Source organism: Lathamus discolor, chromosome Z (genome assembly GCF_037157495.1).
Source record: "Lathamus discolor isolate bLatDis1 chromosome Z, bLatDis1.hap1, whole genome shotgun sequence".
Taxonomy (NCBI): Eukaryota; Metazoa; Chordata; class Aves; order Psittaciformes; family Psittacidae; genus Lathamus; species Lathamus discolor.
In genome coordinates this window covers 82055482-82079156 of record NC_088909.1, presented here as the reverse complement: position 1 = coordinate 82079156, position 23675 = coordinate 82055482, and the positions used below count along the sequence as shown (strand labels likewise).

The following is a 23675-nucleotide window of genomic DNA, read 5'->3' as shown; positions in this document are numbered from 1 at the left end:
CTTTGTGACCATGGCAACTTGCTATTAACAATTACATATTGTACAGTACTATTGAGACTCTGCTCAAGGGCTTATGCAGAATTGGAACAAGGCTCTCAAGTGCTGTGAGCATAAAATCAAGCTAAGACAAATGTAGACGGCAACAAACCACCACTGGAAGGCCTTCCAGATTATAAGCAACCTACATCTTCCAGTAAGTAGTACTTTCTGGTTTTGATGATGTTTGCAATGGCTTGAACTTAACTGAAAGTATGTAATTGATAGTCTTTAAAATGTTACTGGCAACTACAACTCCAAATTAAGGTTAATGATGTATTCTCCTCTTGTTTTAGGAAAAAACCTTGTGAGCTTTGAAAAGAAAAAGCATTTATAAATTCCTGCATGTCCCTCCTGTGTCTCTGTACATATGTAGTTTATAAGCGTATTGTACTGTGACTGTTTTTATTCTTTCCTTCACCATGTTTTCCTGAAAAATTAATGCTCATAAGCCTCCTGAATCAACGCTTAAAATCAGTTTCAATTGCCTGGGATCATCTCCCTGCTATTGCTAGCTTGCTATAATGATACTTCAGCTTGCATTGAAAACCAGCTTATTAGAACTATTTCATTGCAGGCTAAATGTTTCTTACTGTTATCAAGTGGAAACTAGATTATATATCTATCATCTTCTTTGCCTTTAAATTCTTTAAAGACCTTTGTGTTTACAACCCATTTCATGCTCACCAGAGCAATGATGCCTCCTATGTCAGAGCAGGCCATACTTCACATACTAAGCAATTAATGACATGTAGTTTTTCTATTCTCAGGACCACTGTTTCCCAATGGATTTTGGGAAGAGCAGCGTAACGCTACTCATTATGCCTAGGGTTTTCTAACAGCACTCTGAGCTTGCTTCCAGAATTAGCTTAAACTGCATAAAGTAATTAAGTTGAAATTCCATGTCTGTCTTCAGGTGATTTAGCTGTGGTAAGTTTTGAGCAATTTGAGAAAAAGTACCTGTCAGTGATTTCTTTGTGCTTTTTGGTTAAACCCAAACTTCAATTCAAATTTAGACTTGAGTATGATTCTCAAGCAGGAAATACAACTTCAGGCAACATCAGTTATCTTGCTTACCTTTTTCTTCAAGCAAAGAGGGGCAAATTTACTCTCATTCACATTTGTGCAGCCCCAAAATGAGTAAAATATTTAATGTGCTTTGTCAGGAAAATTTTCTGAACAACAAGAGAAAAGATACTGTAACAAAAGCTTTTGTTACCTCTCCTTTTTTTTAGTATTGACTTTAGCATAAAATAATATCCTAAAGCCATTAAGCATAAGGAAACAGCAGTAATGATAATAAATTAGACCGCCCAGTGGGAATTCATCTGGTGCAATCTGTCGCATTTATAGCAACAGATACTAGGCTTCTTCAGTTTTTCCGAATACAGGTCATCAGAATTACATGCAGCAGCTTTGGCCTCCCTCAAGAACCATGGTGATCCTCAGTCCAGAGTTAAACTCCGCATTTCAGCTACCTGAGCATGCTTTTTGTGGTGGCAGACGGCAACCAAAGCCATTGATCTCTGCAGAGAGCATTTTTGGGAAAGGCACAGACTGCAGTCAGCCCAGTTCCACACTGGTGTCCAGTTGCTTCAGAAAACCTTTTGCCACCAGAGCACTCCATTTTGCATAACTAGCAGGCCCAGCACCAGCAATTCCTTGGTTCAAAGGAGCATGCAGATCACTTTCAGTCATAATTTCCCTTCAGGCCTTTGTTTCTCTGTTAACAGTCTTCACTATGTGTGATGACTTGAACAATGGCCTTGCATAAGGCCATAATTCATACAGTGAAAGTAAGTCCATCAGTAAACCATGAAAAACTTCTCAGAACAAGTAGTTTTCCTGCAGCTTGTTCCTGGATATTAAATGTCTTGTTGGAGGTCACACAGCGATGTGAAAGTTAAATAAGGACCAGTGAAATTAGCAAGCTCAATTCCTTTTGTCCTTTGAGCCACTGAGCACAGCCTCTTTGACACTCATGTTGGGATTAGGGATCAAAGGAGAAAGTATACAGTAAATGCAGCAAAGCCACTATTATTTGAGTCCCTTTTAACTAAAACCAAACAACTGCTCCCACCTTTATTTGAAGCAGATTCGCTCATCAATGTATATAGCGTGTGGTTTCCATGAAGAAGGCCCATCAAGCTGAAAAGCCCAGCTGCCAGCCCAAATTCTGCAGCTACCTGTCTCTACAGTGAAACAGGGCAATAAAGTAACTGAGACACACAACTGCAAGCTGTAGCAAAAGCATAGCAACAAGTAAGACTACCACAGTGGATTTGAGTGCCACTCTTTTTTCTTTCCGGTTCAGCCTTTAAGCAGTGTTTCCATTAGTTAGGTAATCTCACATTACTGGAAATGTTGGTTCAGCTTTTGTTTGAGTAATTTTGATAGAAATTACTTGTTGACTGTATTTCAGCAGGTTCCCTAAAATTAATGATTTAAATACAATTTCTATTTAGTATGTATCTAGATCACAACACTGCTACCATACTTAATGCTTTTGTGGACTGTCTTAACAAAGCCACAAAAGAGAAAATTGACACTGAAGCTAGATAACTTTTACCCAGCTTTCTTTGGCTTCTAAAGGATTATTTATTATGTTATTTTTTTAAAAGCTGTATGATAAAATGCAGCTTCCACAGATTTAAAATTTCAAGGTAAAACATTTCCATGTTATAAAAATGCTTTGATTCCTCGTTGGACAAGGGTCCAACTGATCGTGAACAAAGGCTTAGTGCAGTAATGGTACCATTTAACACTATTCCCACTTCCTTGATGAATAAGCTGATCCTGTATTACTGCTTTAACTTTTGCCTAGCATGTTCACTCCATTTAACTTCCATTAAAACAAAGTATCTTCTGCTAAGCCACTGGCCATCATATTTGAAAAATCATGGCAGTCAGGTGAAGTTCCCAACAACTGGAAAAAGGGAAATATAACCCCCACTTTCAAGAAGGGGAAAATGGAAGACCCGGGGAATTACAGACCAGTCAGTCTCACCCCTGTGCCTGGCAAAATCTTGGAGCACATTCTCCTGGAAGGCATGCTAAGGCACATGAAAAACAACAAGGTGCTTGGTGACAGCCAGCATGGCTTCACTAAGGGGAAATCCTGCCTGACCAATTTGGTGGCCTTCTATGATGGGGCTACGGAACTGATGGACAGGGGTACAGCAGCTGAGGTCATCTACCTGGACTTGTGCAAAGCGTTTGACACTGTCCCACATGACATCCTTCTCTCTAAATTGGAGAGACATCAATTTGATGGATGGACCACTCGGTGGATAAAGAACTGGCTGGATGGCCACACACAAGGAGTTGTGGTGAATGGCTCGATGTCAGGCTGGAGACAGGTAATGAGTTGTGTCCCTCAAGGATCGGTGTTGGGACCGGTCTTGTTTAACATCTTCGTCGCTGACATGGACAGTGGGATTGAGTGCGCCCTCAGCAAGTTTGCCGATGACACCAAGCTGTGTGGTCCGGTTGATAACGCTGGAGGGAAGGGATGCCATCCAGAGGGACCTTGACATGCTTGTGGGGTGGGCTGATGCCAACCTTATGAAGTTCAACCACAAGTGCAAGGTCCTACACCTGGGTCGGAGCAATCCCAGGCACAGCTACAGGTTGGGCAAAGAAGAGATTCAGAGCAGCCCTGCAGAGAAGGACGTGGGGGTGCTGGTTGATGAGAAAATGAACATGAGCCGGCAGTGTGCGCTCGCAGCCCAGAAAGCCAACCGTATCCTGGGCTGCATCAAAAGGAGCGTGACCAGCAGGTCAAAGGAGGTGATCCTGCCCCTCTACTCTGCTCTTGTGAGACCTCACCTGGAGTATTGTGTGCAGTTCTGGTGTCCTCAACATAAAAAGGACATGGAACTGCTGGAACAAGTCCAGAGGAGGGCCACGAGGATGATCAGGGGACTGGAGCACCTCCTGTATGAAGACAGGCTGAGGAAGTTGGGGCTGTTCAGCCTGGAGAAGAGAAGGCTGCGTGGGGACCTAATAGCAGCCTTCCAGTACCTGAAGGGGGCCTATAGGGATGCTGGGGAGGGGCTCTTCGTCAGGGACTGTAGTGACAGGACAAGGGGTAATGGGTTAAAACTTAAACAGGGGAAGTTTAGATTGGATATAAGGAGGAAATTCTTTCCTGGTAGGGTGGTGAGGCACTGGAATGGGTTGCCCAGGGAGGCTGTGAATGCTCCATCCCTGGCAGTGTTCAAGGCCAGGTTGGATGAAGCCCTGGGTGGGATGGTTTAGTGTGAGGTGTCCCTGCCCATGGCAGGGGGGTTGGAACTTGATGATCTTGAGGTCCTTTCCAACCCGAACTATTCTATGATTCCTCTTCGTCCAACTGGAGATAGATACAGCATAATTACAGTTGTGTGCTATGCAAAACAGTGGGCTAACGAGTGAAATCACAATGCTGTCTGTCTTGTTATTGTGATTGTAAATATGTCAGCCACAGTTTCAGCAGCAACTTCTGTGTTTTTCCCAACAAATTTATGCTGGAGTTTTCAGAGAATAAGGAGGAAATGTCACCCTGGTTTTCATGAGCTTAATCAACCTTGATGTGTCCATTTCTGGAATAGCTGAAGATAGATGATTTACATGTGTAGCCAAGCCTGCAGTGTGCCCATTGATCTGCAGGTTCAAGTAATTTTTTGGTCAAAAGGGAAAAATGCATGATATGGAGGAAATAGATATATTTTCTTCTGCCTACCTAGATGAACTTGTAATGCTTTATCCCATGCATCTAGTTTCAAGCGATGCATGAAGTTTGCATTTTCTAGTTTTAACAAAGGTATGTTGAAACTTTTAACTAGCCACCTAGAAAGGCTTTCTTTGTTACAGTTCATTGAACTAGTCCATCTCATCTGTGAATCATTAATGATACTGGCTGCTTGGTAAATTTACTTTGGTTGTAAATCTATAAATGCCATGGGAAGATATGGTAGAATGATTTTTCATGCTTAGATTTTAAATGAGAAAATTATGGTTTCAAGGAAGATAGAGGTAAACTATAAATCAACAGTTTGGAAGGAGATACAGGAACCTTAAAAAGCTAGCATTTTTTATTCTGTAGTCAAATTTTGCCGTTGTCATGAACAAGTTGTCCCCTTTGATACTGTCCATTAGGGGAGAAGTTTTTTAAAGCTGCTTCTTGACAAGGCTTATTTACAGTGGTTTAAAGACAGAGTTTAAAAATCAACTAGTTCAAAATGCATTTGATAATACTATTTAGGGTAATAAAGTGATCCAAAGTAGGAAACAGCAAGCCTGAACATGAAGAAACATTTTCCTGAGGATAACGGCCTAGGAAAATTGACAGTTATGTTTTCATACAAACATAGTCACTCTAACTTCAAATACAAGGTATCTTGTAATGAGATAAAGTAAATGCAAACAAATTCATATTCAGAATGGAAGGACACTGTTTGGGGTTTTTTTCTCTTATTGAAGGAAACAGCTGTATGGCAAACAGCCTTACTGAACTGTTTTCTATTAGAGCACAGTTGGTATAAATTCAGGAATACACTGTGGCTTTGGCAAAGGTGCATGGGAGAACTCCTGTAACTACATACAAGTGATGAAATAATAATTCCCCACCCCAAAATTTCCATCTTGTGAAAAATTACGATCTTCAAAATCAGGTTTTGTTCTGAAACAGGGAAAAAAAACCCCACCAAATATCAACCCTTTATAGAATAAAAAGTTCAGGCAACTTTCACTCAGAAATTAAGTTCTCTGTAGGAATATAACTGTCACATAAGTTCTTTACTACACTTTTACTATTTTGCTATAGAAAGATTTGCAGGAGATCATGAAAAACTGAACAAGCTCAGGCACCCAGAGAAAAGCATAGAGCTTTGAGGTATTTCAAGACATGTTACTCCCTATTGCATAGTGAACTTGTATACTTCTCCATCAAAAAGAAAAATTGTGTTCTGAAACACTTTAATTCAGCAGCTTTCAGGTCGTCATGGTAGTCTGCAGGATTCACTAACTATGTTTATTAAAACCATAGGCAAGTTTCCTACTTTAAATTAAGATGCAGTGTAAATAACAGCACACTGGGCAAAGTTCATTTTTAGTAAAAGCTCTACAAAGCTCACATGCATACCTGTCATGAATTTGGGCTTACTAGTTTTTGTTCTGCTTATGGCTGACTCAGAGCCAACCGTGCTAGTAATTTCATAGCAAAATAAGTTTGGAGCATTATTTTCAAAGGTCTTTTTGCAAACCTATAACAGGATTTTTTTTGCACTTCTTAATAAATTTATAGTTTCTATTTTGTCCTTAGATGTCCAGTTCAATTTATGGGTGTGGTAAAAAGTAACTTCGTATTTCCTAAGCATGGTGGATTCTTTGCATGTGTTTTGGACAATATGACATTAGCATGTATCAACTTCTGTCTCTATCTTTTGATAGCATTTTGCCTAGTACACAGTAAAACTAAATGCTCTTTTCTTTTGCTTAAATGCTCTGAAATAACTTAATTGCTTGAGTGTGTTAGAAACAAAAACCAGACAGAAAAGCAAAATCCCATTACATCTTGTATTATAGAGCCACATGAACAAAGAAACCAATAAAAATCATCACAGCACAAAAATGTAATTACATGTTGTTTTTTTATTTGTGTCTCCACCCAGGGTGTAAACACACACACTGAGGCATTAATTATCTGTACAAATCTCTAGCCTCAATATAACAATTATTAAATCCAGACTTAAAACTCTGAAGTGTGTTTTAGAAGAAATCTCTGAGATTCTTTTTTATTTTTCTATTTCTGTTTCTAATTATACTAATTCATACAAACACTAGTAGTTTTACGGTGAAGGACAATGTCTGGAGCAGTCTTCTTTAAAGGCATCTCACAATAAGACATTCCACCAGTCATGTCATTGAGTTACAATTATCCAGTTTTATTTTGTACCACACACGTACACCTTTCAATTTTACCTTTTACATAAAAAAGAATTTTATGAAACAGGAGAAATATAACTTATGATTATATGAAAAATAACTGTAACAAATCACAGAATCACACATACTAGTAGAGAAAAAAGGTGTACCTAATCCTTTCAAAATATTTTCATGGTATGCAACAGATGTCTTTAGAGCAAGTATCAGCCAGATATACAGAATGGCAAATGGAGCTCATATGTGTATATGTTAGCATGTATAAATATGTAGAATACTCTGTAAGGTTTAGGAAAAACATACTCCCACTTTCTCTCCTCACCAAAGTGCTTTGTGTAAAAAAAAATTACACAAGATGCTGCTTTCTGTGCAGAATAAAGGGATTTTTTTCTTAAATAAACCCTCACTCAGCTAATTTTAAATTGTGGTCTTTTTTTTTTTTTTTTTTTTTTTTTGCTTTATCTGTTCCTAGGAAATATATATGTATCTATAAAAAAACGCCCAACAAAGTTTCACAAAAACAACAAAAAAAGTGCTGTTTAAAAAAATCTACTAGGAAATTACACAGGTAAAACAGGGACTAAACAGTTCAAATGTAATTTTTGTACTCATTCACACCTCTTTAAAGAAAGTTGAAAACAAAATACAATGTGACAGAATGGCCTTAGCACTGCAATACTTCCACATTTGATATTAGTGAACCATAACGCCATGTATGTGTATGTGTATATATACATGTATATATATACATAGAAAGGGAGACCTAAATACACACATGCACTCTTCTGATACACTCACACATGGACACAAGCACTTTGAAGCTATATTTTAAACTCCAGTGTAGATAAATTTCTAATGTAGATATAAATAGACTATGAGTCTGAAAACAAGAGAATTGTATAGAAGAATGATTGTGAAAAATTTCGTTAGAATATTGTTTCATGTCCAAAGTCTAAAATAATTTCATCTCTTAGATATGATTCCTTTTAGAAAGTTAACAATCCAGCCAGTACAGTAACAACACAAAAATCACTGAGGCAAAAGTATTTAAGTCAATAACTGCCATTATGCTATGTATTTTGACAAGCACCATTTTTCATTGTAACCTGTGACAAAAAAAAAATCCCTATTTTAAGATCCAAAATACACAAGAAAATTTCTGTGAGAAAATGTTTATTTTTACACAACTGCCCTCAGTGATATAAACTGATGCTTCAAGATCAGTCTAACTCTGAAGAGAATAATCATGAAGAATCCCCTTTGTCTTTGATTAAGAAGTAAACAAAAGGCGTACCTTAACAGACCACTCTCACACAATTTGACTGTAATCTAGCTCTTTTTTTTTAAGATAAGGCTCACAGAAAGCTGTAAAGATACACACACACACACACATATATATAAATTAAAGAAAGCATGAATGTCTTGCAAAAGTTTCTTTTTTAAAATGCAGCTGATGAATCCCCCTTTTTGAATTCTCTATTCCCACTTTTGCTTTGGTCAGGATCTTTCATGATGCATAAACTCCCTCTTGACGGAGGGAGACTGGAATGTACGAGAATGTACAAGTATGGGAATGTACTTGTACATTCATTTACAAGAAAAAGTATTTCAAAAGATTCAAAAGTCAAGGTGGTACAGATCACAAAATCATAGAATATCAGGTTGGAAGGGACCTCAAGGGTCACCTGTCCCAACCTTTCTAGGCCAAGCATGACCTAAACTAGATGTCCTAGCACGCAGACCAGCCAAATCATAAGTGTTCCAAGTCAGCAGCAGTATTTCAGCTCTGTGCACAGCAACTGACAAATCCTTGACAACCCTGTGGTTAAAAGAACCTTGAAGGTTTTACATATACAAAAGAACAAAACACAGTCCTACACATTTGAAATTGTTCAGTCTGCCTAATTACTCCTGCTGAACCAAGTTATGCATGTGCAGTGAACACAGAATGGGCTTTAAGATAGTAGAAAATTAAAGCTTTGTTTAAAAGCAAAACATTAATTCAATAAGACTGTCTTTTTGCCTGTGTATTTACAGATGTCTAGGGAAGCCTGACGTCATTTAACCTAATGCTAACCACATACAGTAACAACTAGCACTACTATTGCTAGCTAAAGCACAAGGACTCGTTAATATGTGATTTGAGAAGCAGAATAGGAGGGGAAGAATTTAGTACAGAATTATTTTATTTAAACAGTATTAGTTCTTATTGTATATCACTTATGTGCATGGTTTACTCATATATCCTTTGCTTTTATTGGATGAAAATATCTCCATTAAATATATAAGCACATATACATGTTTATAAGATTATACTTCATGAATATAAACCTCAAAAGGTTGACAGTGTTTATAAACATCTGGACATAAATCCATCTATGGAACATAATGGCAAATTAAATTACAAATTTGACTCAAACAGCATTCAACTCTCAAAAGCTTCTCAGGATAAAAAAAAATGTTTTACAAACTTTTTTCATAATTCATCTTTCTAGATGATTATTTTAAGAAGCATTGTTATGGTCTAGCCTGTAAGAATGAACTTTGGACTTTTGTCCTTCTTATTAAATCAAGTTATATGAATATTACAATGAACACTACACAGTAGGAAGTCCACAAAATGGATGGACAGGAATTAACAACCTAAAACCTCAGTTTTGTAAGAGTTGCTCCCAAGGTATATAGGATTACAGTGATGACACATGTCCACTGCAAAATACTATTTTAAACTCATCCCTTTTTACTTTTCACAAAGGGCAAACTCATTAGCTTGCATTCTGGACTAAATTTGAGGACCAGAGCCTGACACTGAATAGGAAAATCAGAACCACCAGACCAGTTCATTTTTACATTTCCAAATAAGCAAAAGGATCATAGCAAACTTAAAAGTAGCTCTTCTTCCTGAAAATGTGTTCTGAAAATGAAAAATGCTAGGGCAACAAAAATTTAATTGAATCAGTACAGATTGCTTTTAAAAAAATCTGTGGAATTTAAGGAATAATCTTTTCTACAGGCTATTTTAAGCCTTTTTATAGAGTACTATAGCATATACAGCAATAAAGCTCTGCAATATAATTAAAAATCAACAGAAAGTTAAAACATACTTTTTCTTATCTAGCAGCTGTGCTAAATATGGACAAAGTCCATGTACCTTCTCATGTAGTGCATTTAATCCTTCTTTTTCACTGCATAAAGCACTGAGTCAGAAGGAATATTTGAAAAATAGCAATGGCCATATTGTATGGGTTAAAATGCAGAAGGAAGGAAAAGACACCTAAACTGAGGCCTGTAAGAAATCCAGTACTAATGATCTTTGGCTCCAAACAGAAGCCGCACCAAAGCCTCCAAAGGGTACTGCCAAGATGTATGTCTAATTTCTCTCCCTTTTTGATGCTGGTATGTTTTTAACTTTGGAAGCATCACATGCGAACAGGTTGTGCAAAAATCTGTGTGCCTTTGAAATGTTTGCAGCATGCTCTGGTTTACTTATTTTCTTTAAAAAAAAAAAATTAAAAAAGGAAAAAAAGGAATTTTCTAAAGCTGTGTTCTTCAGAAGTCCACCCATTCAGCTTGAAAGGACTACAGCCAACCAGCAGTTTTCTTATTCAGTTTGTGAATTCCCTTTGAGAAATTAAGAAATTAAAAAGAAGAAAGAACAAAAAAAGTAGAGTTGCTGTGCCACAGATGAAAAGAAACAGTTGCTAAGTTTTTGGCAAAGCTTGCATTCTTCAAATATACTCCTTCTCAGCTGACTGCTTGATTGCATGATGAATGCTTGGTGACTGGTTTTTCCTCTCCAATTTGTATGTATATCAATCCATATCCCCATACATACATGGCAGTTTCATGGAGAGAAAAATTTTGTAGAGAAATATCAGAAGAGCAAGACGAAATGCAATCAAGTTCTTGTAACTAGATGATTGATATTACTTTAGCCTTCAGTGTAGACAGAAGAAAGCTGGCTAGAACAATGATCCACTGCATTTACTTGTAGGAAACTGCTGTCCTCTGGCATGCTGTGAGCTGAATCACCAAAGATACCTACCGACCCTGCTGGAAAGTCATAAACTGGAAAAAATACAAAAATAATTAATTAACTAGGATAACTATGTAATGGAGAGTGTCCTAATACTTATGCAGAGAAGTCAAAATGGCTTTAAACCAAATAGACAAACAAGCCAATACAGGTATGAATTTAATAATTATACAACTTACTACGTACCAAGGGAGGAATTTCAGTTCTGCCAGAATGAAGAATGAAGTACAGCAGTTTCCATCTAACACTTGCCCATTCGGGTTCTAAAATTTAGCACCTACTGGGTGCTAAAATTGTGATAATTTTTAAAATAAACTTCATGCATGTTCATTGAATTTTATCATACCCAACATAAGAGGCAATAAAATACTCTGGAGCTTATTTGCTGTAAAGTAGAACTTGGCACAGAAATTACTATCTTCTACAAGCAATAGTGGCAAGCAATAGAGTAACTGCAGAAAAACTCTCTTATTTTGGATTACTTCTTTACATACTGTGAGATGGTTCTTTGAAGTTACATGTGCATTGGCTTTTTAATGCACTAATGAAAGACCACAACATAAGAGGTGTTTCAAAGCACAGTAAATATTAAGTGAAATCATCCTGTGTGGAAAGACAGTAAAGCACTTGGGCATCAATGGTACTTAGGTCCTGATTAGGCCTACTATACTGTGGTGATCCTCTATACATAGGTTAACTTTCATCTTTCCAGACTATCGAGTAAGCTCCTTACATGCTTTTCAGGTAGGTGGAGATTGTGAAGTGTGCACAGAAAAGTTTTCACCCAGGCAGTTCTTGCCATGGAAATGTAAATGAAATTCAAGACTGAGAAAAATCAAACATGAAAAGAATTAGAGATTTGAATCATCTCAGGTCTCTGCTACAATACTTACAGCGATGAGGAGTGGCTGCACACATATCATACAGGGCTCAGTGGGCTTTATTTCAAATGCATGAACTAGTGACTGACTCCCGTAGGTTAGACTCTTGAGAAGCCCTCAACAATGTGCTGTCTGCACAGAGGTCAGATGTTACTGTGACCCACTGTGATTGGGTCCCAATGCAAACCACACCAGAGGTCTGAAAACTATCTCCTCTTTCTGAAGAGTCAAGTCTGTCATGACAGGTCCTAGCTACATACATAGGTCAAGCAGATCTGTGGGAGTCCACAAACAGTACACAACCACCCACAAAATGCCCAGCAGTCATTTACCTGCAATACCAGAGTGCGTTGAAAAAGTCTGATGGAAAGTGTCAACTTCTGCCTGGTCCATTGATGTGGGAACTAAGCAGTCTTCAAAAGGAAGAACCGTATTGCAAGAAACGCTATCTTGTACATTCTTCTGAGTGTCAGCATAATGTGGAGGGCAGAAAGTCTGAAGCTGCCCATATAACCCTACAACAAGGGGAAGAAAGTAGTCAATAAAAGACCTGGACCGAGACACAGGGGATAGCATGTGTAACCATGGCCATAAGAATGATAAAAACCTCAATATCAGTAGCTCCAGTACTCAACTATTTTCCACCAATAAAGCAGCTTTGATATGAAGCTCCTTAAGATTTTCTCCAGCTGCTACTAATTCCGAACACAATCCACTTCATGGACGTCCTGACATCCATGACTTGTGAGAAGCACTGACGGGCTAGAAGCTGAAATTTTTCAGGGAATTTCTGCCTTTACTCTGCAGTTCTGCTGTCTGAACTAGTACTCTCCAGATTTCACACTGCGCTGATGCTTGAAGTATCTAAGAGAATGCTTAATTCAGAATAAAGGAAGATAACTCAAGTAAGGCCTGCATAAAATCTGAGCGTCTGTCACTAATGCCAAGACAGATGGCCAATAGTGGGGCATGCATATAAGATCAGAAAGGCTGACTGCTGACGATCCATAAGGCCTGTTGTTTTTTGGTACATGCTGAGAGTCTAACCCACTCATCAGTAGAAATAAGTCCACATGGAAGAAAATCAAGATCATTGTGTTACATGCCATGAAAGATCCTCACCAGGGTTTTTGTTCTTGAAATTGTTTTTTTTTCTTTAAGTGATTATTAGAGATGTCTAAGCACTGAGTAAATTCACATTGAGGTTCATGAGAAAATATGTATTTATATAACCCAAACCACACTTCTTTATAAAACAGGGACATGTATGCAATCTAAGAGGCAGAGACAGATGTTCTGCAGTAGGCTGGCCTGAAGATTTTTCTCATGGAAGCAAGGTCTTTTCTCCCCTTAAAATTATGACTGACATGACTATTTTTCTGTGCTGAATGTATTTTCAGAATATATTATAGAAAACTGACAAAAAACCCCAAACACACCTCATTATTTTACCTATAAAAGCCATCCTACAGACTCCTGAGCAAAATGTCTAAAGCTTAGACTTAGTAGCAATTTTTTAATTTACAGAGTTTACTATTGTCTTGATGTGCTGTTGTCTTGATGAGGAATATGTTGTGCAAAACCCCAACCCAAACAAACCTGCCTACTTCAGATACCTTTACAGTGTACGCTTATATACATGTATACAGTCTATGCTTAGAAATATGTTAGGAACATAAGAAAAAATTTTTCTGGATTGTGGCTAGGAACCAGCTGTGTTTCCATTAACTTTCCTATGAAAGTGTGCATATGGGACTGCTGTTTGTTGAAGATGTGCTGAGTGTTTACGTACAGATAATGCATTTCATAGATAGTAGGGACGGGGGAAGGAGGATGCAGTGAAGAACAGGCTGCATCACTTTTTCATTGAAGTAGGAGGAATGATGCATAATTTAGGAGTTTTATGATCCTTTTTTCCTTTGGGACTAAAAAACTACACAAATGCTGGCATGCATAAGATGTGCTTGAACTGAAACAGAAAACTCAGTATTTAAAAGCATCAGAATATGCCAGGACTATGGACAAACAAGACAGTCTGAACCTGCACCCAGAACTCAGAAGAGACCTTATGGGAAGGTCTCTGTAATAATGGTGAGGGAAACACAATCTTTGTATTTTATTCAGTAGCATCAAAAGACACTTCTGTGTACACAAAATGAGATAAATACCTGATTTACACAAAGGTAACAATTGTTTAGATGGGGCAAATAGTTACATGAAAGAACAGTGAAACAATTGTCAGTGTAGTGTTGTGTCTGAAAACCTGCATGAAGAAAAAGAGTATCTTGACTTCGCATAAAAGAAGGAAATTAAAAAAAACCTAAGAAAAACAGAGAAAGAAAAATATCATAAGCAGAATCACAGTTCCTCTTCCACAGCAGGCACAATTTGCAGAATTTGTGCTCACTCTGGAAAGGCTGAACACTCATAGATTTCATTGTCTTGCAGAGGCTGTGGGAACTCGGCAGCACTAGCTGTAAGATAATGGTTTCAATAATTTTTTTCTTTTTAAAGTCTGACTGCAACAAAACTGAGTCAGATTGCAAAGCATGTTAAGAATTTACAACTGTCAATCCTTCAATGTTCAGTCCTGACATTTAAGAATCAACTCTAGTAAAATAAAGCAAAATGAAAGAAAAGAAGGTTGCTTTCCAAAACTTGACTTAGAAGCTGCATCGCTATTGACAGGTTCTGCCTCCTTTAAAAATGCTTTTAAAACTAATAGGACACACTGTGCAAGTTTACTGTTGAGTCAGACTAGTTACCAGAAACAACCATTTCAGTCTATAGTTGTCTTAGCCAGCTGGCAAGACCCTTCAAAACACATGCTGAAATGTCCTTTCACATAGCTCTGTGCTCATTCTCTAGTTGTGCCTTTCTCACAGCATCCTGTTCCCAGTGCAGAGCAATCTGGCAGTAACCTTGACTACCACTAGCTGAAGTCTGGCAGAAAAACTGCTTACCTTGGGGTTGAGCTATTGCGAGTCACATCCCCTGTGTTTGCTCATTCCCTACTTGAGCTAAAGAATATTGTCTAGCAAAGTCTTACAAGCTTTGATCCAGTGGTACATTAACCTCTATATTGCAGAAAGAACCAGGGAACAACACAAAGCACTTTCATTAACTGATAAACCCCCCAAATACTTTTGTAAGATAGAAAGAGAGAAAAGAGAAATAATTCAGCTTTTACATTTGGTTTTTTTTTTCACGATTCCGGGTCAGAAATACCCATCTTATAAAATACAGATCCGTAAACAGGAAGGAGCAGAACAGCGCATACATTGTTCTCTACCCCTCAGTTATTTAGCACTTTGTCCATGTCTGCAGTGCATCAGGTCACAATGTAGAGGTCTTTGAACTGGAGCCCAAACATGATACAGCAAAATGTCCTAATTTGGTATCAGGAGCTATTCTCTTTATTCATGTGTTGCCATGCCCAAGATAATTAACACTATTGCTGAAGTCAGGATGACGTGAAAACATATGTAATTCAGGCCCTATACCCAAACTATAGTTGGACCCTTGTTTGAGATATCTTAGAGAGCTACATGTAGCTTCAGTTTTCTGTGCTTTCATGCAGTACTGGAAAAATAAAAAAGGCAAACAGGTTGGCTAATGAAGTTCTAGCAACCAAACAGTTCTCAGGACTGCAACCTGGACTGTATTACTTGCTGTCTTGTTCAGCTATTCAAAACACACACATGCACAAGATTATGTCAATTGTGTTTCTTGGAGTCAGTGCACTACAGCCAAGATCCATGATGTCAAGATACAGAATATATAGCTTAAACAGCTATTTTTCTGTCATGATAGAATTATTTCATGAGGAAAGTGAAATATTTTTAAGTATGATAAAATAGCTGTATACTGCAAGAATCTCTTCTAAAAATAAAAAGCTCTTGTTCTTTATCACTTACAGAGCTTTGTTCTGAGAGATGCTAAGCATCAGAAAATCCCAGGTACACAGCCATCTCAAATTCCCAGCTGAAACTGTGGTCTACATAAGTTTGTGATAAGGTCCTGATTCCATTGAACTGATGTGGACAAATAGTTCATTACAGATATGTAATGAACGATTGCCAGTTATAATTTCCATAAGGTAGGAGGTTTCCGATGAACATCTATTTCCTTCTCAGTCAGTTCTCTGCCTGGCACCACAAAGAAAGCATATTTTCTCAAGAAAATAATTGTAAATGCTATTAAGAAATATACATCATGGGTGAGTAGCCTTTACTGCTACGGTATGTAAAATTTCCAGCTGTCTTTGGCTTGAACTACTTCAAAATAGTGTTCCTCTGCAGTACATTTCTACAGTGTCCACTAGGTAAATTTCGCAAACAGGTTATAATTTGGTACCATTTGAGTGTGAAGAACAGAATGAAAAGTAAGTCATAGATATGAGTCACAAATTGCACTGCAAGACTGGCTTGCAAAGGTGAAAAACTGACAAAATTTTGTTTATTTAAATCTGGTTATTTGTAATTAAAAGATGGCTGTCGCTAGTAGAGCTGCCTGTATAGATACACTAGTATAGCTAACTCATATCAGCTAACATTTTTTTCAAATGGCAACTTTCTTCTTTTCCTGAAAATTTTTCATGATGTTTTTATTTCTTCCATTACTTAGTCAGCACTGGTCATCAGCTTACCCCACAGAAACATATGCCATGAGTTACAGGCATGATTTTGAAGGACAGTCAGACTCCTAGTGCAAAAATGTTTGTAGTATCAGAAGCATCCCAAATCAAGCTAGCTGTGTCCATGCCCAAAGGACCTTTACCTTACTCTGTACTATAAACACGAGAAGCTTGAACACTGTGGAGGATTTTTCTATTGCTCTTCTTTTCTACCTCACACATCTCTTCTGACTTGTCTCAAAGCAATCCCTTATTTTCATAGTTGCCTGCATGCTGCAGATGCCTTTGTCTTCAGGTACCTGTGCTGAGATCCCTGTAGTTATTCCAGGCTGAAAAGAGTGACCAGTACAATACAAATTCTGGGCCAGTTGTTTCAGATTTCCAGGACCTGAACTGACTTCTAGTCTGTTTGTAAACACATAGTACAATGGCATATACAGTAGCATCAAGCTGGGAAGTCATCACTCCAGTTTCCAGTTTCAGATTTACTGCTTATGGTAATCCAATGAAAGTCTACTGAAAGGAAAAGAAAAGCTTAATTTCTGCAGCTCAGTGAGTTCTGAATATTCCACACAGCAAAGAAAAACATGAATTTCACAAGAGGAAGAAAAGGGAATATTTAGTCTATTACATAATATTAACCAAAGCAATGAAAAACCCTCTCTGACATTACTGTATATCTGATGCTGAAAATCACTCAGAACAAATACTGAAATTTGAACTGTAGATAGTGTTCTTCCAAGAAGAAGCAGCTTCACAATGCAAGTAGCTATTAGATATAAAAGGCTTGTCAGTCTTGCACCTCCTACATAATTTATCTCCAAAGGAGAGTGTTCTGAGATCTCCATGAGCTTTTAAGATGCTTAGGCTTTCAGTAAAGCAGCCTGTTGAGAACTTGCTGTCTTGGGCAATGAAACTCTTTCTTCCTTAGTACAGCCAATTTAAATGGAGTTTACAAGCTTACATATTGAGACAAAAATGTCACCATTGTTTGGTAGCAGACTGAGCTGAAGTGGCTACAGCTACAGCACTTTAAATCTTGAAAAGGCAAGTTACGAACTGCAGGAGACAGAAACTAACAGAGCTTCCCACAGATGCTCCTTATATACCAAATAGTTTAGACTGGTGAGACAACTTTATGGTATTTTTTCTACATTATACTGATGTGACCAAGGAAGATGTCAATCTTTGTATTGCTGGGAAAATCTGACCATGAACTCTCGAAATATTTCCTTTTGTGAGAGATAGTTTAGCTAAGCCTTTCAGGCATGCAGGACCAACAAAGCTTTCAGTGTAGCACAGAGGAATGAGGCAACTATGCTTAAGCTGGAGGGAGTACATTCTGACAAAATACCTCTTAGAGTGACAATAGGTTACTTAATCTTTGAAAGAGCATTTAATATCCAAATGTGGCTTTTGTATTGCAACATACTATATATTTTACAAAATAGAATTCAGCCCACATTGTCTTCCTACCATTTTTAAACACAGAGATCTTAACATCTGCAACTTTCAGTTGCTAACTGTATGCATACAATTCCTGTCACCAATGTCTATTTTCAGCATAGGTTTTCCTAGGACATGGAGGCAAACACAGAGAAGCTAACAAGGGACTACGGTATGGGTTTAAGATCCAAGCCCTTGAGGTTATCCAATCTTTTGATCCATTCAGAAGATTGTATTAAGCTTTACCTTAAATTTGGATGTGACATGGGTCTTTAGTCCGTATTTGACAGTTGCCCGGGTCTCTACTGTTCTTATAATGGTGTTCATGAGACATGTATTTTGTCCTTCCAAATCCTCTTTGGGCTGCAGGAAGGGGAGGTGGGAACACAGTAACATTGCTCTGGCTTGCTCTAATGAGATGATGCCCCAAGCAGATACGGAGCTGGATTCCCCAGCCAGTGAAAGTCCTGTGTGGAGCAGCAACTAAGTGATTTGTGAGCTTCTGGGAAGCAGGATTCCTCAGAAACTGTTCAACTTCAGAGCAACTGATTGTGATCGCAGTTTCTACAATGCTTCTTCCGTGACCATGAGAGGAAGAAGGTGGTAAAGCCATCTATGCAGTCAAAGATAACTTTTGTTCCAAGTAGAAAGACAGACCTTAATGTCTGGATGCGTTTCTGGAAGATGAGTTCTTCCCAAATATTCAGCAAACAAAGAAAAAAAAGGGAATTAAGTAAAATGTATAGTACTGTGGAAATAGGAAGGCTAACCTGATCCCTTCCTAGCCCCATATGCTAGGAATTTATTGTTTCTGCTCTGGCATGTCTCCACACATGTCATATGACAACAGCTCTGAAAATGTATCTGAAGAAAAACCTGTAACTCTGTATTAAGATAAATGACAATTATCTAAGCTAAGAATTTTAAAGCAGTACAAAGACAGGTTCCTGAAGGCTACTTCCTAGAGTTTTTCAAAAAGCAAGGTGCCTTAAAAATAACAGCACCATCCCTTGAAGAGCTTACTTTGAAGCTTCAAAACAGTGACAAACAACCAACATGAGCGATGAGGATTCTTCTTTCTTACCTTGGTTGTGGAGGCTATTTGGTTGAAAAGAAGGGGTTGTTGCTGGCTGGTATGTCTTTAGAGACATTCCTGCAGGCTGTGGAAGGTGGGGAGGTTGTGGCGTCTGTCTCTGCATCATGTGGTGTGGAACTGAAATTCCCTGGGTGCTGACGTGGTGAGGAGAAGGAGCTGGAGCAACAAACCTAGGAGTTCAGAATCACAGAACTGTAAAATACCCAATAGATAAGAGCTAAAGAATGTTCCTACTTTACTTGCATCACTATAATGTTTAGCAGTTTGCATAGATAGAGACTTCCAAAAGAAAAGGGTGCAGCCCAGATGCAGAGAAGACACATCTTCAACTTTGACAACGGGGAAGTTAAAAGCCTGAAATGCACCCTTATCATAGAAAACTCATTTTATCTTCTGTGGGTGGGTTTAAGTCTTAATAGGAGGAAACACCTCACAGGGAACCTGATTTTTGAGGCATTGCCAACTGTCGCATTGTAAGGCTTTATATCAACTGTATCTGTCAATCAATAGCTGTCCTTCCACTCTGTGAGGGGTCAGTTCTGGTCATTGGACACTAATGAGTTAGGTAATAGTTTCAGGCCCAGGTTCAGGTTTCAAGTTCTAGAATTTTTTGTATGCTACAGAGAGCTATTTGAAAATAAACAATCTGAAGTCAATATAATCTAAATAAAGGCCAGTGTTAAATTGATTCCAATGGGGAAGAGTCTGACTACATCAAATGTTGATCTGACCTCAAAGTATAACATTACAAGCCTGGCAGAAGAGGAGAACCATTCAGACCAAAGCTGGTGGTGCAGCTGCCACAGAGGTTCATCACATCAGTGGTGTGTTTTGCACACCTCTGTCTGTACTGGCACTACAAGGTTACACACTACTTTGAGAATTTCACAGACTTTGTAAGTTTCACATTTCTCTACAGTTCCTTAAAATTGCATACTACAAAGCACATTACAAATAGGTGCAACAGTAATTTTTGCAGATGAGACTATAAGAGACCTGGTCTATGCCCCAGTGGCCAAACTACACACTGGACTGATGCGATCTGATTAGGGAACAAAAGCTCATCCTGGGCTCAGGAATGGCTGAAGGTCACTTTCTCATCCATAGCAGAAGATTTAGGAAGGCTGGCAAAACAAAGCCAGGCTATTTCTGCAAGACCATGAGTGAAATCTGATGTGGTATTCCTGTCACAAACCTGCCTCTTTCCCCAGTCCTGAAGGCAAGCCGGAAGCCTGTGCTGAACAAGACTACCTACCTACCCTTGTCTGCGGTGGGTGTGCTCAGTAGCTGCTGGTAGGAGGGACCAGTGCTTGCAGTTAACACTGGCAGGATCCTAAAACTGATCCCTGTTGTTCTCAGGCTGGAACCTCAATTCACGGGATTACTTTCTTTTTAACCCGATAATAAAGAATGCTTTTCCTGCAGAGCTCTAAGGAAACTGTAATCTTAATCCAAACACAACAGAAGGTGCAACTGTGGTAGTCACACTGTAGAACAATCTCTGGACTGGGTCATTATACACGGTGTAGCTGTGCCTCAGGACACACGAGATCTTTTCTGCTGCAGCTCAGAATCAGTATCTGCCACGCATTATCAGAATCACCACCCTCGACTTGCTGTGATTATCTGTGTGATTATGAATTCATTTGAAACCTATTCACTATGTTTCTGGAAGATCCATAACTTACATTTGGAGTACAGCCAAGTTTCAAAATGAACTTTGAATTCTTTACTGCCTATTTAGTTTTGAGAATTGCATTCTTAGGCATATTAGATAGGATTTGAATGGTCTTTGTGCTGTTTGATATTAACTTCATAAACACATATATTATTGAAGGAAATAAAGATGTCACTACTGAGACACTGAGTCTTTAATATGTCAAATATGCCATTGTTCCAGATAACTGATACAGTGTAGACTTAAAGACATAGTAGGGAGGAACAGGATGAAGTATGTGTGTTTCATAATAATATAGGGAATATGAAAAAAATACTACACAAGTAAGTAGCTATATTGCGATAAGAATATCAGAGGTTTTTAAAGACATGCTGTAACTAGCCGAATAGGGACTGGAGTTAGTTTTTTGTATAGCATTTGTGTGGAAAGACTGTCACTTACTGCCAGAGATTAAAAGCAACACACAGGTGGTTTTTACGACTATCATTACTTAAAAAATCATGGGATATCATCCTCTGTGTTTCCAAAAGTCATTTGTGAAAATTAATTTCTGAAAAATGGTTTTAACCAGCAGCCAGTGACAGGGAAAAATCCTTTTCAAAACTCAAATAAGAAAAGTTTTACACATAACAGAATCACAGAATGGTTTGAGTTTGAAGGGACCTTAAAAATCATCATCTTGTACAATGCCCCTCTATAGATTTCCTGTAGGCCCCTTTAGGTAGTGGAAGGCTGCTATCAGATCTCCTGAAGCCTTCTCTTCTCCAGCCTGAACAAGCCCGACGCGCTCATCCTGTTGCCATAGGAGAGGTGCTTGAGCCCTCTGATCGTCTTCATAGCCTCCTCTGGACTCACCCGAGCAGGTCCATGTCTTCCTTGTGTTGGAGATGCCAGAGCTGGATGCAGCACTGCAGTGGAGTCTCATGAGAGCAGAGTAGAGGGGCAGGATCACCTCCTTTGACCTGCTCAGGTCACGATCCTTTTGATGCAGCGCAGCACATGATTGGCTCTTTGGGTTGCAAAATTTCACATTTGGTTTAACACCCAAAAAATCCTTCCAAAAATGACAGCGCACTATTTTATGTAGCCAGACAGGACTCCTTTATAGTAGACTTTAGTTGTCTTTGTAATGATTTATGAATCATTTCACGAATACCTGACTTACTTATATGGGTGACTGAAGTGGTCTACTTTTACTTCCTTTCTGCCTACAAAAAGAGAAACTTAATCTGGTCTCAGTCCAGATTTGTCCCTGAAAAAATAGCAGTGTGTTACTGGAGGAACTGTCAATTTACTTCTTTTTCCGGAAACAATCAGGACCAGTTTGTAATTGCTTGGAAACTGTCAACCTGCTTCCACTGCACAGAGCACTCACAGTAGCCAAGTAGCAGATCCCCTTCCTAAAGGGAAGAAGGAGAGCAGGAAATGTGGTCCAAGACTAATATTTTTCAACTTTGCACTGAGAAGGAAAGCATGTGCCATCATTTAGACAGAATCAATCCTTACGGTTGTTTTTAGTATGCTTCCAAAATGGAAGTGGAATATTAAAGCTGAAAACTTTTTGTTTGGTTTTGTGCTGTCGTTTTTTTGTTTGGTTGGTTTTTTGATTTGTTTTTTAATTAGGAGGACATAGTTTTCTTTGAACAATTTCTAACAAATTTGAACAATTTATGGGTTGGTGATCCATTAACTGGCTGAGTTCTAATCCTTTTTATTGAGCTGCAACAGTTTGGAACATATCCAGATGTTATGTAGCTGACACAGCCAGGAGATCAGGCTTTCATCTTACTACAGTTGAAGTTTTGGCTGGACAGAGGAGAAAACTGTAAGCTCCCTGTAGCAAGTTGCTCTCTCTAAAGTGTCCTGTACAGTGCTGCACTTTCTGACAATGTTAAGTGAGGAACACTCTATGCCCAATCCCTCTTGATTGCCTTTGTATTTCTAGGCAAATCCAGAAAGTCTGGGGTTATGTCTCTATTCTCTGCTTTAAACAGCCTTATTACTCTGCTGTGATCTCATATTTTAGTTTGGCTCCATACTTTATGCTGTGTGCTACTGCCTTTGCAGCTCCTCAATGTCAATGAGGAAAACATTCTGTTGTAATACAGTATTTTGTAACCTAACATATTGCACTGTAAATTAGTCCAGCTAGCTATCAATGACAATCAAATAAACATGATTTAAAAGCACTTGTAAGTAAGGCATAGCTTTTGCCAAGCACAATTTTGAAAAAGTAGATGTTTTGCCCAAAAGTCACGAATTCTTTCATTTTGGTAAAAATAACAAAACCCTAAACTTTTTACCAACCTGTGATACAACATGTTTCTCTCCAATGATTATTATGTTGCAAGTTATATTTTTAAAAAACGAAGCAAATCTTCTCCCTTAACAAAAATATTCTGGCCAGCACAAAACGAAATCTTCATCCATCATTTTGTTCAGCCACCAAATTTAAGCTTGTCAAGCTCTGGTTCACACCCTGCACAGAAATGATCCCACAGCAGCTTTCTATCCCCATGGTGTCTCAGTAGAGTAGATTGCATGTGCCAGAAGACTTTAATTCTATATCCTTCTTTTCTGTAATCAATAAGCACCTAAAATCCTTTTTATGCTTAAGCTTTAGGAACACAGGAACTGCTTTTTCAGATAAAACCAGTGAACCAGTTAGCCCAAAGAAGGGATGGCAGGAAGAAAGAACAGTCCCTCTGATTGGCTTCATGAGCAATTTGGTGAGAATAAGGAGAATTTAAGTGGAATTTAAAGTGGAATTTAAGGAAGGAAGCTGTGAGTGGCCACCTCAATATACAGATTCCCTGAAGACAGATACAGAACTTTAAAATCTCTCTCATCATTCCCTGTGGCTGTGTTGAATTAGAGAACTGAATTTCTTACAGATTCAAAGGAAAGGAAAAAAGTGCCTTTGGAAAAAAGTGTAGAAACAG

General features: G+C 38.4%; 1 protein-coding gene across 1 annotated transcript in view; it reads right to left on the bottom strand.

The window, feature by feature from the left end:
- Positions 1–6612: 6612 nt before the first annotated feature.
- Positions 6613–23675, bottom strand: part of GLIS3 (GLIS family zinc finger 3) — a 144606-nt gene continuing 127543 nt past the window's right edge. The window contains 3 exon segments of the mRNA XM_065663099.1: positions 6613–11028; positions 12210–12392; positions 19044–19225. Coding sequence (XP_065519171.1) covers positions 10892–11028; positions 12210–12392; positions 19044–19225 — 502 coding nt within the window. The 3' untranslated portion in view covers positions 6613–10891.